The 19,118-nt window shown below is 44.6% G+C and overlaps 1 protein-coding gene across 3 annotated transcripts in view; it reads left to right on the top strand.

Annotated features, from left to right (window-relative positions):
• Window positions 1–623: 623 nt before the first annotated feature.
• The window catches only part of MITF (melanocyte inducing transcription factor), a 145,567-nt gene continuing 127,072 nt past the window's right edge, over window positions 624–19,118 (top strand). For 2 of the 3 annotated variants that reach the window (XM_079963437.1, XM_079963436.1), the window contains exon 1: window positions 625–907. In XM_079963437.1, the coding sequence (XP_079819563.1) occupies window positions 804–907 (104 nt within the window). In that variant the 5' untranslated portion in view covers window positions 625–803. Of the gene's footprint in view, window positions 908–19,118 lie in introns of all 3 variants that reach the window. The other variant, XM_079963438.1, reaches the window with a different exon arrangement.

Below are 19,118 nucleotides of genomic sequence, written 5' to 3'. Positions count from 1 at the left end.
GTCATTCCAGTGAGCACTCAGGGCTGATTTCCTTCAGAATGCAGAGGTTTGATCTTCTTGCAGTCCATGGGACTCTCAAGAGTCTCCTCCAGCACCATAATTCAAAAGCACAATTCTAATTATTTACTGAATTTATATACCCGGAGGTCTCAGGGCATGTTCAGAGCGCCTTGGCCTTGCCGGTGTGTGAACATGGACCTGCAGCCCGTAGCATGTAGCGAAGGCGAGGGCACGTCTGAGCACGTGCAGAGTGCAAGAACCTCGGGCCCTGCGAACGACGACCGCCGCCGCCGCCGCCAGCCTTGTTCGTGGGAACAAGGCCCGATTCCCCGGCGGGCCAGAGCCCCGGCGCCTCCCGCGTCCGAAGCTGGGCGCTGCCGCTGCCGCCGCCGCCGCCGCTGCCGCTGTACCCTTGGCGAGCGGCTTTCTGCTGACATTGACAGGGGGCGCGCCGGTGCCTCTCCGCGCCCCGCCCCCGGGCCTTGCGTCACGGCCGCTCGGCCTTATGGGAGTCGTAGTGCGGCGGCCGTCGGGCTTGGTAGGCAGCGCTCCCGCGAAGAACTACAAATCCCAGGCGGCGCCGGGAGGAAGGTGTGCGCGGAGCTGTGCTGTGGGCAGAGCAGAGCAGAGCCCAGCCGAGTCCATCCAAGCCGGGAGTGTCGGGGCTGGAGTGCTGCTGCCGCTTCTGCGAGCCGCGGGGCGCACAGACAGAGCGCAGGACACAGGCTGCGCTGCTTGGGGCGGGCGCGGCTCGCCTCCCTCGCCTCCCCGTCCCTCCCGCGCTCCCTCGCCTTGCCGGAGACATGCAGGCGGAGTCGGGGATCGTGCCGGACTTCGAGGTCGGCGAGGAGTTCCACGAGGAGCCCAAGACCTACTATGAGCTGAAGAGCCAGCCGCTGAAGAACAGGTGAGCGGGGGGGCTCTGCGGTCCGGGGCGCGATCCTCTGTCCGTCGCCACCCCCACCCTTTCCCTCCAACCCTATACATTATATAGTTATCTTCCTTTGCCCTTCTTGTCAGAACAGGACCGTCCAGCCTCTTCTCCCCACCCCTCCCTGCGCCACTAAATCTGGAAGGGCGACCTGGCCCTGCTTGTGTGAACTCGAGGACGCGGGTGCAGATCCGCAGCCCATCGGAGGAATTGCGGCTGGGAGAGTGCTACAGCAACCGGGCGCCTTTTTTTTACTGCCCTAAGCCCCTCCTTTCTCTTTCTCTTTTTCTCTGCAAATTCCCCCTTCCTTCCAACTTTCCTCTTACTTACACCCCCCCTCTGCCTTTTCTCCATCTTTCCGACGCCCCCTCCCTTTACAACGCCGTGTCTCCCCATACCACTCTCCCCACCCCGTCAAATATTCTCCTCTCTCTTCTCCGGGTCGAGGCGCCTCGCCTTCTGCGCAGGACCTCCTGTCCCAGCTGTCATTCAAGCCCCTTGACCGAAGTCGGGGTGTGTTGTTGTTGTTGTTGTTGTTTGCAAACCCGAGCCCTTGCCCGGTGTCCGGGAGTCCCCCTGCCTACGACCCCCTTCTCCTCTTCTGCCTCCGGGGAGAAAGAAGGAGAAACTTCACCGCAGGACAACAACAACAACAACAACAACAACAACGCACACGCATGCTTCGCTCGCTTGGCGGGTGGGGGAAATGACAGGTCGTCGTTTGCCCTCCGCCCCCTTCCTCCCTGGCAGCGCCTGTGGAGAGTATCCCTCTCTCCCTCTGGCTCCGCTTCTTTTGCTCCGACACCTCAGAGCAGCTTGCATAGGCTCCCCCACCTCCCCTTTGGGTTTTCTTTTCTTTGCAAAGGGGTGTGTGTGTGTGTGTGTGTGTGTAAGTAATGTGTGTGGGCTGGCACGGCTCTGCAGGGTGCCAAGGCGGAGGCGTCGGCGTCGGCGCACATTTCACTTAGGTGCGAGAAGCGTGCGTGGCAAAACAGACCGAGGGTGTCAGCAGCTCGTGAGCACGCCTGCTCGCCCCCCCCCCCTCCGCGTTGGGGCTATTTGTTGGTGTCTCTTTTGGGGGGGGGAGAGAAGAGGAGGAGGAGAAAAGAGGGGAATGTTACAGAAGAAATATATACCCAGCAACTATGTGCCTGCTGTTTACTTCTGTGCTGCTGAATCAGGCTGTTTGTAAAAGTTTTTTTCTCTCTCTCTCTCTAAATACATTGAAATGAAACATCTTTTTACAGATTGAAGCTATATAAAGGCAGCCATTTAGCGAGTGGTTCCTGCCATAATAGCAGTTTTGTTTAGTGTGTGTTACTGTTTGGGCGAGGGAGGAGGGGCCAAGCCCTGTGGCTGGTATTATGTAAAGGGTATTGTTAGACATTCTCACCAGAGGCATTATCTGGCCTTGACTAGGAGTTACAGACTTCCACTAATAGTTAAATGGGTATGAAGCAAAGCAGAGCGGAGAAGGAACGGCTCATCTTCTCCCCCCCCCCCCCATCCCTTTTCCTTGTAGTGAATTTGGGCTGATTTGGGCAGATTTTTGAATTGCAATAATTTTCTATATTGTTGAATTGTGAGCTTTCCATCCAGGAGTGGCCATGTAAACAAACACCGTGGGTTTTTTTTTGTTTTTTTTTAGGGGGGGTAAGGCAAGGTTCTGGAATGTTTCAGACGGATGGGCCAGATTGTATTGTATGAGGATAATGAGCTACAGCCATGAAACTAAATAGTACTCTTTACTCTCTTCCAAAGTATGCATTATACTATTACATTTGTGCTCCGTGTAAATGTTGCTAACTCACGGCAGATTGAAAACTAGAAGTGCATGCACTTGCTTTATAGGTAGATTCAAGAGCAAGTAAATATAAAGTCAAGCGTTTTAAAACTCTCTTAGAATTGCTGCAAAGCGGAAATAAAAAGGGGCTGGTTGGTCAGCTTCTCTTTTTGTGCAGGTCCACAATAAATATAATAGAGCTTATATCTGGTGCATATTTAGATTTTCTGCAGTTGGTGCTCCTATTCCTGTTACTCTGATGTGAATGGAGGGATGTTTGTGGAACTGTTTTGTTTGGCATGGTGGAGAGGAGCAACATTGTATGGCATGGCCACATTCTGTACTGTGCCTGGGAGTATTAGAGGAAGGCCAGGCCAAGCTATGTTACTGGGGAGGGGGCAAACTTTTCCAGCTCAAGGGCTGCATTCCCTCCTGTGCAATCATGGGTACGGGGTACATCCCAGTGGCGGGTACAGAAGTGGTGTGACTTCTATCTCTGTACTGTTACACGAAAGCCACAGGTTTCTATACACACACGTTGTATCCAGGCAAGCAGTAGTTATTATCATACTTAAAAGGCACATTCCAGCCAGGCAAAGCATTCAAGGAAGGCATGCCCAGTTGGTAGTTTGAGCCCCATGTTGGGCAAAATATTCCTGCATTGGGGGAGGGGGGGTTTGGACTAGATGAGCCTCGTGGTCCCTTCCAACTCTACAATTCTATAATTCTACGTCAGGCAACCCTAATCTGGCCCGCCAGTCGATTTAGTCCAGTCCCTGTGGCAGTATATGTCTTGGGGTAAAATCCTTAAAAAAGCTCAGCAACTTCAATACTAAAAAAAGCTCACAACCACTTGTGTCTGCCCTCACGCATCTTCACTTCATGAAATCTGGTCCTCTTTGAAAAAAGCTTGGGCACCCCTGTATGCAACCTCTCTTTCAAATGTGTTACCACCTCTCCTTTCCCCACCCTTTTGAGCCTGATTTGCATTGGGAATTTCAATCTGTTTGGTGCTATATGCACGGATCAGGCCTATCTAGGGCTTTCGAGTTTGGCTGTTTTGTGATCTCCTCTCCCTGTGCGTTTTACACCTGGAAATGTCAGTGTGGGTTTGAAGGGTAGTCCCAGGGCATTACTTGGAGAGTGAAAGCAGTTTCCTCCAGACCAGTCTCCTGCAGCTATTGTGTCTAGAGGGATCTGGGACAGGAACACTTTTGTGGACTTGCAGCCTAACCACCTTGGGGTTAACTTGGATAGGCCTTCTGTGTGGATCTTGAATATGCAGGCCAGGAGGAGCCAACTACTCCATGGCACTAAGCCAGGCATGGACTACAATTCTCAGCAACCCTAGCATGTGCAGCGCCTATGGCCAATGGTTGGGGTGATGTGAGTCAACCCCTGAATGCCCTCTTGGTCTGCCCTTACTGGCCTACCCTTACTGGCACAGCTCTTTGTGATTCTGGACAAGAATATTTTCCAGTCTTACCTGGAGATGCTATGGATTGAATTGAGGACTTTGTGTGTGTGTGTGCAGAATGTGGTCTACTGCTGGGCAACATTCCTTGAAGAAAGGTGGAACCTGTTTTTGTAATTGTGATCTATTTGCTGAAATTTAAAAATATTTATTTTTATTATTATTATTATTATTATTATTATTATTATTATTATTATTATTCTGTGAACCACCCTGAGACCTGTGGGTATAGGGCGGTATATGAATTCAATAAATAAATTCAATAAATAAATATAAATTTTATTTTTCAGTTTAACAACAACAATTCTACATAAAACAATACATACATACATACTGATTTTGACTTCCCTCCTCCCATTCCCTAGGTTCTTGTAAAATCATTTTCAAAACTACATCGCCCCCCTAAATACATTGTTAAAACAAAGTATTGAAATAAATGAAATTTACTACCTTCTTTACGAACATGCATGTGTTTCATGTTCTAAGAGCACTATGAAAAGGGGGGGGGCCTTGCTGAATGTTTCAAGATTCTACTTTGCAGCGTTTTCTTCTTGGCAAGCATGCCACTTCCAATTGCTTCCTGAATTAAAAGCTGTAGATAGATCTGTCATGTTCGTGCTGCGCTTGTTTTCCATGACTTCCTGTTGTATGATCTTGGATAATTCCCCACATATCACTAAACTATGTGCAAAATATTAGATCCTTTGTAACCAAGGTGTGCTATAGTGTTACATACTGTGTAAAAAAAAAAAAGATTGGGAATGCTTTTTCTTCAAACGCAAAGAAAAACTAAAATACTTTGTAATACTCCTGCAGTATCCTTGGTCTTCTTTTGAAGGAGAGCGATTCTCATGCAGGAGGTTTTTTCTTTGACTGTGTGGTCTGGGGGGTTGAGGTGTGTGTGTGTGGGGGGGGGACAATGAGGAAAGGAGGGCTGATGATGAATTTCATCTAGGCCATAGACTGGGGGCCTACAATCGCATGCTAATGTTGGGGAACTGTGATAAGAACTTAAGCTTGTTAGTTTGTGAAACTTCCCTTTAAAGCCTGTAACTTCCTAAAGCAGAGATACAGAATCTGTGGCCATGCAGATGTCCTTGGGACTGTACTGCCCATCACCACCAGCCAGCATGGCCATTGGTCAGGGATGATGGGAGTTGTAGTCCAACGTTTAGAGAGACACAGTTCATCATCCAGAGATGCCTATCACTGCCCAAAAGCCAACAAGAGAAATGTGATCTCCGTATGACATATCCAAGTAATGAATAAGATGAGAACAGCAAAGCACTTTGTTTATTTAAAAAAAGTGCTGTAGAAATTAATGATAGTGATAAATATGGATCTTTTTTGTTGTCAGCAGTCTTTAAATCTGATCTGAAAGCAAGCCAAGTCGCTACGTTGTTTTTGTAATTACTAACTCTTTTGAAGTATTGCTGTTTCTGGGAGTACGTTTTCAATTAAAAATTGGGTACCTGGGTTACACGAAACTCTTTGAGACAGCAATCTGCTCTCTTAACATTCTGAAAAGAGGCACACACACTGATGATGCTGTATAAATGGAAAATATTGCAGACTTGAATCAATATAAATGCTGACTGACTTAATTTGGCAGTTGTTAAGTAGGCTCACTGTGGGAAACTCATCAGAGCTGTACTTTTCACCCACCCCTTTCCCCCAAAATCTCAACCGCATTGGAAATTATTATGAAAACACTTGATATATTGTTATTAATCTACAAATTTCTGGGAAGCTTTTCTTGGTGTTCAAAGTGGTTTACTTCAAAATAATAAAACACATCAGGACAAAATCACTGCTGCAAACAACATCAAAACAGCACATTGTTGCTTCCCATAAGAATCTGGTTTGCCACTGCAAGAGACAGGGACCTGGGCTTGTTGAAACTTTTCTCCAGCATGCCTCTCTTAATTTTCTTAGGATTCTAGTGATGCATCGCAGGAGACTTTAAAGTCCCCGGTTTTCAGAACTAAGGGTGTGTTGCTCTTTATCAGAGCTGTTCTCACTGTAGAACAAGAATGGAGAACCTGCGGCCATCTAGAGCTTGCTGGTCTCCAACTCACATCAGCCCCAGCCAACATGGCCAATGGTCAGGGCTTCTGCCCTTGCACAGGTCGGCAGAATCAAATAGCTAATAGTTTCAGGGATGCAGCCACCGACCCTTGTGCTTTGTTTGAGTATGAGAGCATCAGTTGATTTTCAACTGCCCACTCGTACAGCCATGTTCAGGGGTTGAAACCTGCATATTCAGTATCAGTAACATTTAACAATGAGGAATTTTTTTGTTATTCAAGGTTTTTTCTTGCTAGAGTTTTGCCTATGATGCACGCCTGCCATCAAAACCTATCTTTCCTTTCACCTTTCAGAAGCTGCGCTGTTCATCTATGAACTATTGTTTATTGATGGCTTTATTCTGGGGATTGGAGTGCATGTAAATACTCCATGACATAAACTGAAGCGTAGCCAATGGCTAAAGGGGCTTAGTGGTGGGCCATTTTAGCCAGTCATGCTTCCATGGGGAGAGCATTCAAAAAACAGGAAGACACAGCTGAAAAGGACCATTCTTGTGTCTCCAGCATATACATCTCCCTTGGTGAAGCCACACGAAGAAAGACCAGGGCCTCAGAGGATGAAAAGCAATGGCCCTGCTGGTCCTGAGCTATATAAGGCTTTATAGGTCAATTTAATTAGTTGGTTTTTGTCATACTCTTTACTCCCCTGTTCCCCAGTAGCCAGAATTACAGCTTTCTACTGCTTTCAGCATGATATATTATTGCTGTCTTCAGCATTTGCATACTCATCTATTGATAGTGCAAAGTGTTGCAGGGCTTCTGCAAAAATCTAAAGTCCCTCAGCCAGTGTAACACAGAAGAGGATTACATCTTAATATATTTAACTCATTTATCAATACTAAACTCTCCCTCCCTCCCTCTCTGTGACACAAATTGTAAGGGCTTCACCAGAGTTCCAGAAAACTATTGTTGAGCATCTACCATTTTTATTCTTTCTAACTAAATGTTTTTTATTTTTCTTCAGTCCTTTGTAAAATGTAAGTCTTGTAGTACAAAGCCTTTCCTCCTCCCAGGAGGGGAGGGGTTGTGATCGGGAGATGATTCCCGCGTCATGCAGGGGGCGCTCTGCCCCCTGCTTCAACTCCAGGGCTGGCGCCACGCCCCTCCCCAGTTGAGCACCCAATAGGGAAGCTCGACGGGGGAGTGGCTTGCTGCTCAAACGCAGCCGCGCCAGCGATCCCCACCATTGCACACACATTTTCTTCGAGTCAGGAGTCATCGCAGGGAAGAGCTCAGCCACGAGGTTTGGAGTCGGGGGTGTTTGTGTGTGTGGAGGCTGTCTGGTTCCTGGCTTGCCTTTTCAAATTTAGGAGGCTTGCGTGCGCTCATTGCTTTACTGCTTTTAAAAACCTAGTCACCCAAGTTTGCCTTGCTGTCTTGCTGTGTCCTCTTTTCTGTGTAAAAACCTACATTTAACCTTTTATTTCCCCCCACTCCTGGTGCTGGATTTGTTAAGTGAGAATTACCTTTCTTAAGCTGCAGCTTGTTCCTTTGCCCAGCACATGATCTCTCCACCCCCAGCGAGGTCTGAGTGTGAGTGCCGTCTTTCTATCTCCCTTGTCTCCTCACTTTCCTTCCCCGGCCTCTGCCTTGGTGGCTGTGTGTTTTATTTTAATTTTGGCCAGGGTGCCTGTATGTTTTTCCCCTCTATTGCCCTTGCCCGTCCGATTGCCTGGCTGGTCTGGGTGACTGAGTGGGTTTGCCTTTCATTTTAATTTGTTGGCCAGGGTGCTTGTACGTTTTCCCCCTCCATTGCCCTTGCCTGTTCCTCTCTAATTTTAAGTCGTGTGTGTGTGTGTGTGTGTGTGTGTGTGTGCTGGCAGCGTGTGTTTGTGCCTGCCGTTTGTTGATTTATTACTCTTTTAGCGTGGGTTTGATGCCTAAGCCAATACCTTCTCACATGCTGTAATCAATAAAGTTGTGGCCTTTACCTTACCCATTAACCTTACATTCTGTGTCCACGTGTTTTTATTCCCCAAGCGGGGATTGGGTCCTCGAATCACAATATAATTCTTATTTCCATTGTGAATATGTTTTTGTGTGCCCAGAAGCAGATTAATGTAACACTGATATGAAGCTCTGATCAGCACATACAATTGGCTCAATGTTGAATTCTAAAAGATTGCCTATCAGTTTTTCAGAAATTAAAAACAATCTGTTTGAGAATGTGATTTTATGAGAAGGTGAAGTACCATCTTTCATATCTGGTTGTTTGAATCTTGAAGTATCCTTAATATAAAGCAGTTCTACCCCTTCCAGAAAGACCTTGATAAAGTGTCTTGTTCTATCCATTCTGGAGTCTACTTCTTCATTCATTATCTTCTGCAAAATCTAATATTCATAGTGTTAGGAATTCGTGGGTGATAGACCACTGTGGTCACTGGATCAAACAAATGTCAGAATTTAATTGATACTTTGGGTGTTAAAACTGGGAAATAGCAAAACTTGTGTGTATTAGACTCATGTGTATTAGGCCAGACCTGTGAGTATTAAGCTGTGTGCTAGACAATGGTAACCCTCTGGAATCAGCATGTGTTAAGCCAGGCTGGCTTCCCGTGTGATGTGATAACTTGGGAATGCGGCATTAAGAAGAACACAAAGCATCAAAGGGGTGAGGCCCCTTCACTCACAGATGAAGCTAAAGGTTAGAGAAATGGAGAAGGTGTGATGTGACAGAGACACCAAGCAGCTGGCAGGGCATGATGGTTGATGTCTGTTTGAATCCAAGGGAGGCGGCAAGACCCTCTTGGAGTTTAATGCTGGGAACCCCTCTGTCATAGGCGCAGGTTATATATATGTGTAAATAAGCCATATATCATAAAGACACCACTGTCTCTGCTGTACCTCTTTTCCAAAAGGAAACAAGGACTCTGGCTAGATGCCCCTGGAAGTCCCTGCAATCTCGCACTGCTGTGGAGATTGGGGTGGTATGCAATAATACTTTAAGATCACTAATGAAAAGTTCTGTCCTCAAAAAGTAACAACAGAAGTAGAAGTTGTTCTGTGAAGTTCTGCTTAAAATTAGCAGTAGAAAAGTCCCAAAGATGTCTAAGTGCGATCTTTCAACAATTACGGGCTCTGAAACTTAACCAGGCTAGTCTAAATTGCTTTACTATGCACACATTAATTGTAATGTGTGATTAGATTTCATGGAATTGCATTTGTTAAATGATATTAGTATAATCAATAATTTGATCGAATGTGATTTCTACCCCCCCACAACCAAATGTATATATGTATACTATGATTATTATTTGTTAAAGTGGCCTTGCTGGAGTCTCTTCCTCTTGAGTAGTTTTGCACTTCAGTTTGTCCAGGCTACTGTTTATATCTGTTCCAGTTGTGCAAGAAGTGGAAAATATCCTTTATTTAGAACAGGTCACATGTGCTTTATATTGAGGAACAGAGCTACAGTGTAACAAAATGTGTCTTCGTAAAGGAACAGAAGCAAAAGCTGAGGTCCCCCCCCCCAAAAAAAAATCCCTTGTTACCATTTAACATTGTTATAATGAACTCTTTATGAATGCAGTAGTTGGGCAGAAGGGTGATTAATGAGAAACTTTCTGTATTAGTTACATTAAACAGAAGTAGTGGCTCCAATACTTTGGCCACCTCATGAGAAGAGAAGACTCCCTGGAAAAGACACTGATGTTGGGAAAGATGGAGGGCACAAGGAGAAGGGGGCGACAGAGGACGAGATGGTTGGACAGTGTTCTCGAAGCTGCAGACATGAGTTTGACCAAACTGCAGGAGGCAGTGAAAGACAGGAGTGCCTAGTCGGACATGACTAAACAACAACAACAACAATAACAAGTGGCCTATATTTTCAGTGGTAGTAAAATGATGCCTAAAGTGAGCACTCCAGAGCTTCATGGTGTCTAGGAAAATGAATTTCTTTAGATACATGTTGCAGTTACAAAGAATAATGTCACCATCACATTTCCTCTGCTGCTGCTTTCATTCTGAATTCAGGGATTGAAAATGTTCTTCTCCTGAGAACTTTTAATGCTCTGCAAGTGGGAAACAGGAATACAGTGGTACCTCGGGTTACATACACTTCAGGTTACAGACTCCGCTAACCCAGAAATAATACCTCGGGTTAAGAACTTTGCTTCAGGATGAGAACAGAAATCATGCTCCGGTGGCGCAGCGGCAGCAGGAGGCCCCATTAGCTATAGTGGTGCTTCAGGTTAAGAACAGTTTCAGGTTAAGAACAGACCTCTGGAACGAATTAAGTACTTAACCCGAGGTACCACTGTACGCGGCTTCTCAAATAAACCCTGATGAATGAGTAGCAAGTAATGTTGGGTGATGAGACTAGAATGCAGAAATGCAGGAGGCATCAAATCACAGGGCCTGTCTAGTCTGGCGTTTTTTTTGGCAGATACATTCTGCAGCATGCTTATTGACACAGTAATAGTGCATTAGTAGTATTGTATATTTATAATGGACAGTCCACACATTCTTTATCATCATCATCATCATCATTCCCCACCTTTTCCCCTGACGGACTCAAGGCAGCCTGCAGATAAAATATTAATAGGAAAAAACCTCCCTGCAATCATTAAACAACAATTAAATGTTAATAGAAATAAAACTACATATAAATATAAAATATCTATTAAAAACATACCAATGATTACAATAAAAGCATCACAGTCCTTTCATTAAAAGCAGTCAGTTCCCAAAAACCTGTTGGAACAAGAAGGTCTTCCCCCTGCTGGACAACAGTGGTTCTGTCATGCTTTGCTGATGTTACTACATTATTGATGTCTGGAGGAGCCACTCTTGCACTATAGTGCAACAAGAGTTGTAAACAAGAACATGAGTGGTATAAAAGGTTACAGGATTTCAGCAGGAAGGACGTGCACTGATTGGAAATGAAGCAGCGTGTCTGCCCTCAAACCTTTTGCAAGCACAAGCAATATTGGAAGCATAGCTGCCTGTCGTGAGCACAAATACTGTAATCATGAGTGCACAGTGGGAAAAGCATGTATGGAGAGGCCCACAGTGGGGAGACCCTGATTTTTGTTGTGGTGGTTTCCCATTCTCCACCCTTTCACACACTTTTAGCAGCAGGCAGGGCGACCGGGTCCCAACACCCTCTCCCTCTCCTTCCAAAGGAAGCTCTGTCCCTGGAACTTCTCATTGCTCAGAGCAATAAGATGACGTGATCCAAAGAACTGAGGCAGAAGTTGCTGCAACCAGCTAGCCCATGCACTGAAGGAGGGGGAACTCAAAGAAGCTTGTGCTTCCTCCTCCCTGGCTTGAAGAATCACAAGATTGGTGATTAGAAATATTGCGTCTTTCTCGATAGCCCTCCCTCCACCCTGATGTTACAGAGTAGATCGCTCATGTGCTTGTGAGCTGGCTGCAGTACTGCGTCTCCCAGCTCTAAGCAGAAGTATTTTTTGTGTGCCTCACTCCAGGGGCTTTTACAGAATCATGGCTTTTGTGTGTGGATGTGTATATTGCAGGAAGGGGATGGGTGGCCTTCTTAAGACCAAGAGTCATGTGGCGATTTAGGTTGCATGGCAGTGGGAAAGGTTGGAGACAGCAGTGGGTGGAGCCATTCGCCCACTCATAGGGAGCATGCGTTTGGGGAGGATTAGCAGCCGCACACCCATGCGCCATCCTGCCCATGCACATTCTTCTTCCTCTTGGCCTGCCAAGCGGTGGGTTCGTGGGCTGAGTCAGCATGCTTGCGACGGGGCATGTGGCACCTGGGCGAGGGCCATGCTCCATTCTGCCTATTGCAGCAGCGCTGCAGAATCTAGCAGCGACGGCAGGAAATGTTCAGGAACCAGCAAGGAATATTTGAGGGTAAATATCATTTGCAAAATCATCCATTAGAAGGATACAATGGTGAAAGAGCAGAGCCACACAAGGTGGGTAAGGAACTAGCACATATCCCAAGTGTGGCTTCCTTCTCTATATTATTCTAAATAATGTAGATGTATTACAGTGTGCAGAAGACAGTAGTGGTTTTCTACCAGTGGTGATTCACAGGGATGGCCCTGTACCAGTGCCACCTACCTCTTTAGTCTGGGCAGCAGATTCTTGTTAGGGAAAAAGGTGTGGGAGTTAGTAGTAGTTTCATTCATTCACATTACTGAATGCCCCAAGGAGCGCAACTGTTTAATGTTCAATTGTCCCTAATCAACATAGTTCAGTTATTGCTTCATAACAGTGCCTGCTACCCTTAAGAGTATCTGCTTCTGCCTAATATCCCCTTTTCAGTTTCTTAAGCATCCACTCACTTTAAAACCATTTCTTTCCTTTGGGCCTCTGACATAGCTTATAGTTGTTGTGGTTATTTCTAATCCAGAAACTTTGCTAGGTTCTCTTCACATCTCCCTGCATTTCCAGTTGCTCTTCTCTCTCTCTCTCTCAACCTGCCCATCAAGCATGGAGAGCTTGACTAATTCCACATGTCAATTACCACTTCCGGCATGAGTCAACATGAGTCAACATAAGTGCTTGTTGTGGTGATTGCTTCATTTAAATGTTGATCATAAGAGAATTGCATTCAGTGCACATGCTCTCTTTGGGTACAGCCTTGTGATGGTTTATATATACACACAGTGGTACCTCAGCTTACAAACACTTCGGGTACCTTGGGTTAAGAACTTTACCTCAGGATGAGAACAGAAATAGTGTGGCTGCGGTAGTGAGAGGCCCCATTAACTAAAGTGGTACCTCAGGTTAAGAACGGACCTCCAGAACGAATTAAGTTCATAACCAGAGGTACCGCTGTATATATATGCGCATGCATAGGATAAAATTCAAGAATTTTAACCCTACTTTTGTGTGTCTGGGCTATATCCAGTGAAGTTGTCCTGTTCATGCCAGCACGTCTGTCTGCACAACAGGACTTCCTCTCCCACAAACCTTCTCCAGAATTTTAGGGGAATCCCCAGGACAGATTGGGGGGCACAGGGAGGTGTGGGGGGATGGGTAAATTCTTATGTTAACAGGACAACTTTGTTGAATACAGGGCTTTGTGGCTTTTAGCTCATTATTTATTTTTGATGGTGAATTGCTTCCCATGAGACTTCTTGAAGCAATATATAACAATAGTAATAAAAAATAGACAGCAAAAACACATGCAAAACAATGCCAAGTTTGAAACAGGTATAGGCTGGGATTTTTTTTACTTTATTTTTTTCTGAAATAAGCACCTGAAATGCTTGTTGAAAAAGGATGGTCATTAATAATAATTGCTAAAAAGGACCACAGAGGCAGCACCTTTCTGATATGTAATGGGACGGGTGTTCCAAGGTTCGGTGCTACCACAATGAAGGTCCAATTGCCCTATTGCATAGAAGGAAACTCTTGATAAGATGATGTCTGCAGGAGCCCCTCTTCTCTTCTTTTATTGGGAAGTTTTTTATGTTTGGTGTTTTATTATGCCTTTATATGTTCTGGAAGGGACGTGGGTGGTGCTGTGGGTTAAACCATAGAGCCTAGGATTTGCTGATCAGAAGGTTGGCGATTCAAATCCCCGTGATGGGGTGAGCTCCCGTTGCTCGGTCCCTGCTCCTGCCAACCTAGCAGTTCGAAAGCACGTCAAAGTGCAAGTAGATAAATAGGTACCACTCCGGAAGAAAGGTAAACGGCATTTCCGTGCGCTGCTCTGGTTTGCCAGAAGTGGCTTAGTCATGCTGGCCACATGACCCGGAAGCTGTACGCCAGCTCCCTCGGCCAATAAAGCGAGATGAGCGTCGCAACCCCAGAGTCGGCCACTACTGGACCTAATGGTCAGGGGTCCCTTTACCTTTTATATGTGCTGGAAACCACCCAGAGTGGTTGGGGAAACCCAGCCAGATGAGTGGGATATAAATCTAATAGCAATAACAATAATAAATGTGAATATTTTGTTAGCTCTGTTCTTTTGGTAAAGTGACCTGGGAAATCGATAGAAAGATGGTATGGAAAGGGGGAGTGTGTTTAAATAACTTAAAGTGGTTCTGTAATAAACTGAAAAAAGACAATTAAAATAAAACTCTGTTCAGTGTGTGTGAGGGGGAGGGAGGTGGGAGGGAAAGCAGAATACCTGGTTGGTTCAAGACATGGTACAGACAGAAAGTCTTCAAATTTTGTCAAGTTGTCTGATTGTTGCTGCCTTACTGTTAACAGTGATTGAAACTGGAAGCGGATTATACGGGGGGGGGGGGTCGGGTCTCTTTGGGTAAGTTTGATACTGGCGCACAAAACTTATAGGAAGCTTTAATGAGACTTGAGAAAACCCTGATTCACTGGTTCACAGCTCTTTTCTGCCACCTCAGTGAGGCAAGACAGCTATAAATCTGGCTTCCTCAGGCTATTAGGCTTTGTTTACGGCCACACTGAATCATCATAAGAACTAGATAAAGAAACCTCAGACGATAAATATAGAGCGTAGAGCATAAAGCAGCTGAACAAAAGGCAGATGTAAGCATATCCAGATTTCAAAACCCAAAGGGTGTGCACACCCCTTCTTCTCAGAAAAAGAGCTGGATGGAGGGTATAGGTCGTGTCATTTAGAAGGGGAGCTCTGTACAGAGTGGGTCGGGTTGCTAGATTTACTGTGCTAAACATTCCTCAGTGTTACCAGAATGAGCCTAGTGCTTTATCTCCCTCCCTTCCTCCTGTGCAGCCGCAAGGAGGAGTTTAGCAGCTTTCCCCTTCCATCTTTGATTAGGTGCAGCTGGTCTTGATGTCCAAACACGGGTGGGTAAACCCCGCTTAATCATAGCTTTGGTTTGTTACGAGAAGCCACTTAAGAGGTTTTGACAATTTATTTGTTAAATAAAAAAATAAGATGAAAAGGAAGCCATAGTTTTATAAAGGATGAGGAGCTCTCTTCAGGCATTCGCCCTGGACATATGAAGGTGGAAGTGTGAAGAGGGATAGGGACATGCCTACAAATGATGGTTTGTTGAGGCTACCTTAGCTTCTCAGGCGTTTGGCATGGAACTGTAAGGGCAAAAGCATACAGAGGGTTGGTGGCATGTATATCGGTTCCACCCCCAATACACTGGTACCTCGGGTTACAAACACCTCGGGTTACAAACACTTCGGGTTACAGACTCTGCTAACCTGGAAGTAGTACCTCGGGTTAAGAACTTTACCTCAGGATGAGAACAGAAATCGCATGGCTGCAGCGGGAGGCCCCATTAGCTAAAGTGGTGCCTCAGGTTAAGAATGGTTTCAAGTTAAGAACAGACCTCCAGAATGAATTAAGTTTGTAACCAGAGGTACCACTGTATTTCCATGCATGCTTACTTTATCCTGCACCCCACCTTTGTATACTTGGCGCAGAGGGCTGAAGGCAGCCTTTAAGTACATTTGCCCACCCAGTTGTGCATATGGATCTTCATTGGGAGCTATACTTCTACACGGTTTATTTTGTTATTTGCATTTCTATTCCATCTTTTCATCCAAGGAGCTCAAGGTTGGCCTACATGGTTTCCGCCCCTCCTCATGTAATCCCCACAACAACCCAGTGAGGTTGGTTAGGAGGAGGCTTGTGAGCACATTCAGGCAAAGGTGTTATTGAGGCATCTAATCATAGCCTGCATTTTTATTAAGGCTTGATCAGGGCCTGTATTTTAAGATGAGCTTAAAGATTTTCAAATGTTCATGCCAGGCAGAAGACCAGCTGCCTAAGAACCTTGGCAAGATGTTTATTCTCCTGGACAAGGGGGCCCCCTGATTTATAGCGGAAAACAATTCTCAAAGTCGTAAAAAGGGAATTACAGGCTGACAGCCAAGGTTACACTGACCCTACATATTACAGAAGATAAAAAAGCAGAGAAAAACATAATTAAGAGTGGGTAAATAGTAAAATAAAACCATGTGCCTCCCATTAAACTTGAGCCATATTTTCCTAAGGTTGAAAGGTCAAGAACAGTGAAAAAGGCAACTGGCTTGGCTGGAGAAGAGAGGTTTTTTCCTATCTTATTTTGAGGCTGGAAACTGTTCCTTCCTTTTTTACTTTGAAAAGGTTTATTCTTCTAAAAAGCTATCTATGTTATGTATTAAATATATTGGCTTAAATGTAATTATGCAAAGGAATTAGAAGCTAAGAAATGTTAAATCCTTATGCTAGATTCTTATTTCATATAGTTGGAAGAGATCACAGGGGCCATCAGCCACCAGCCCAGCCCCCCTGCCAAGCAGGAAACATCATTAGAGCACACATATGGTTGTCAGGCCTTTGTTTAAAAGACCTCCAAGAGAAGGAGATCTTTCAATGATGATGTGAACTCAAGATCCTTGACATCTGTTTAAGATAAAAATTTAAGATTAAACCATTTGTTTTGGAGGGCAATAGGGCGAGGTGAGCTGGTAATTAAGGTTCCTTGTTGAGACACATGTAAGATATATTACTACTTATTTGTCATTTATAGATAGAAGAATATATAGCTTTTTGATTTCCATAAAAGGGCGAGAGGAAATGGGTGTATCTTTTGTGATTGGTTCTAGCAAACAGCCAATAGGAATTTCAACCAGGCTGATTGGACAGAGGCAGCCACAGGAGGAGCAAGGGGGCTGGATTAAGGAAATATAAGTGCTGGCCAGAATGGCAGGAGGCCAGGCCAGAGCTTGGTAACCACATACCACTGTGCCTCATATTTATTTGTCTGACAAATAAATTATTATTTTAATTTCTCTATTGCTGCGTTGAATATTTCATTCCAGCTAAGCGTTAACCACAAGCAGGGTGCTACATTATCAAACCTCTTCAGGCTTTCGTGCTAAGTTTGCAAAAAGGTTGTGAGTGCAGCTGGTAAACCTGCATAGATACATCGCCGGTGGAGCAGACACATCTATATCCCTTTACAGCAATTCTATGATTCTCCAGTCTTCACATGTCTATGTTAAATCCCCGAAGAGGGCTAGGGTTGTCTCAGGAAACCATAGTTAACACTAACATTCGTTTAAGGTTTGGATAACATGTTAACCCCACTAAATATAAAGGATCTCTCCCCTCAACCCTCCCCCCCCGCCAGGAACTGCAGCTCTCAGCCAAAGAGGGGAAGTTTAATTTCTCTGATCTAAACATGGATCCCCTGTGTATTTCCCCCCACTGTTCTCCAGTTTAAGCGCATTGTTGATTGCTTTGCCTCTGTTTTAAATTAACATTCAGCATTGATTCGTTTTGTTTTAAAGCTATATGCAGTGAGGTCTGTGCAACTTGTATGGGGAAGTGATTATATTGTTCTTTTGTGTGTGTGTCTGAATCGGATCGTCCAGCTGTGCCTGGAACACAGAGCTCCGGGGTCATTGCCTGTTGTTAATAATTATTGAAACTAGCAAATGTATTTTTAATTTCTCTTACTCTTTGAGTTTATTTATTGCTCAAAAAATGTATATGCCGCCCAATCAGCCAAGTTTCAGGTTTGTTAACAATACTTTCAATTAATACTAACGATTAGCACAATAAAACCCAAACTGGTAAGCAACAGAATAAGAAGATTAAATTATGCAAAAAGCAGAATACCTTCCACCATGGAATAAGACCAAATTTCGGGTATCACTTTAAAAAGTCTCTGGTGCTGAAAATGTGATAGGTAGACTCCTGGAAATGGGGTGTAAGGTCTGAAAAGGCCCTCTCTCTCATCTCTTATTACTAGACCTCCTTTGTAACACTTTATTTTGAAATCTTTAAGATAATGTTAGTTTCTTGTTAGCTATGTTGCTTTGATTGTATACTTTATCTTTGACTTTCTTCAGCCATGTTTTATTCTGGGTGGTTTTATTCAGTTGTTTTGATGTGTTGTAAACTGAGAGTTTTTATTTACGATAGAAAGTGACATAGAAATTAAATGAATAAATAAAAATAAAATCTATAAACTCTAAGAAACTTAAGATCTTGCTGCTCAGAGCTGATCCACATTGTGAGTTCATCTCTAAATGGGCTAAACTACAAGCAGGATTAGGTCCAAAAGCTAAAAATACAAATGTAAATTGCCTGATAATGGGTGTGGATAAGACATTCCTCCTATATATATATAAAAGTCCCTCTAGTAGACTGACTCATCTCTCCTTGTGGAGCAAGCAAGAAAGCATAGCTGGTGAAAAGTGTGTCTCTGCCTTTGGTGAGTAAATAATCAAATGAGAAATGACTTGATTCCCTTCAATAGCAAGAACCACTCCTATAGACAGAGTTAGGTTGTTTCCACTGGCCTTTTCCACTGGCCTTCCAAAAGTGGTGGAAAAGGGATGTAGGGAGGATGCTATGGGGCCCACACAGTTTGGGAGGTTAAAAATAGCTGTGTAATTAATGTGTGAAGTGTCATCGTGAGCACATGGCTTTGACAAGCATGAGTCACCTTGTAGGATTGCATTTAAACTTGGTAATGACTTCCCCTTGGCTTCCTCGGTTGTTGTGGAAGTTATGATAACCTCTGAAATGTAAACTTCATAATCTGTTGCTTAAGTTGCTTCACCTGTTGCAGGTGGAGTTAGTGGAGTTTGCAATATGCTCTGAGTCTGCTCTCTAGTTTAATGCATTTCTGGATCAGAGTCAACATCAAAAGTTTCATTGCTCTTGTAGCTAGGACCTAGCTCTCCATACAGAGTGCTGGCAAGAGGTTTCTGTTTCTCCCAGCCACACTTGTTCAAGAAGAAAATGTGGAGGTGCCAAATAACTTGCTAGGATCCTGCATGTACCAGAGATAGCAGACTACTGTGTTTGCAATTGGGTTCAACATTTTCTCTTTGTGGCAGAAGCCCTGTGCCTTTAATGGCTGCATGATGGAGAGAGCTTCAAACGGTTCACCTTATCATAGCGTGAAAAATGCCACAGTTTACCTCTGAAAGCCAGTTGCTGGGGATCAGCAGCAGGGAGGCCTT

Source organism: Podarcis cretensis (genome assembly GCF_951804945.1).
Source record: "Podarcis cretensis genome assembly, chromosome: 2".
NCBI classification, from domain to species: domain Eukaryota; kingdom Metazoa; phylum Chordata; class Lepidosauria; order Squamata; family Lacertidae; genus Podarcis; species Podarcis cretensis.
The sequence above is the reverse complement of the archived record's forward strand: the minus strand, read 5'-3'. Positions and strand labels throughout refer to the sequence as shown.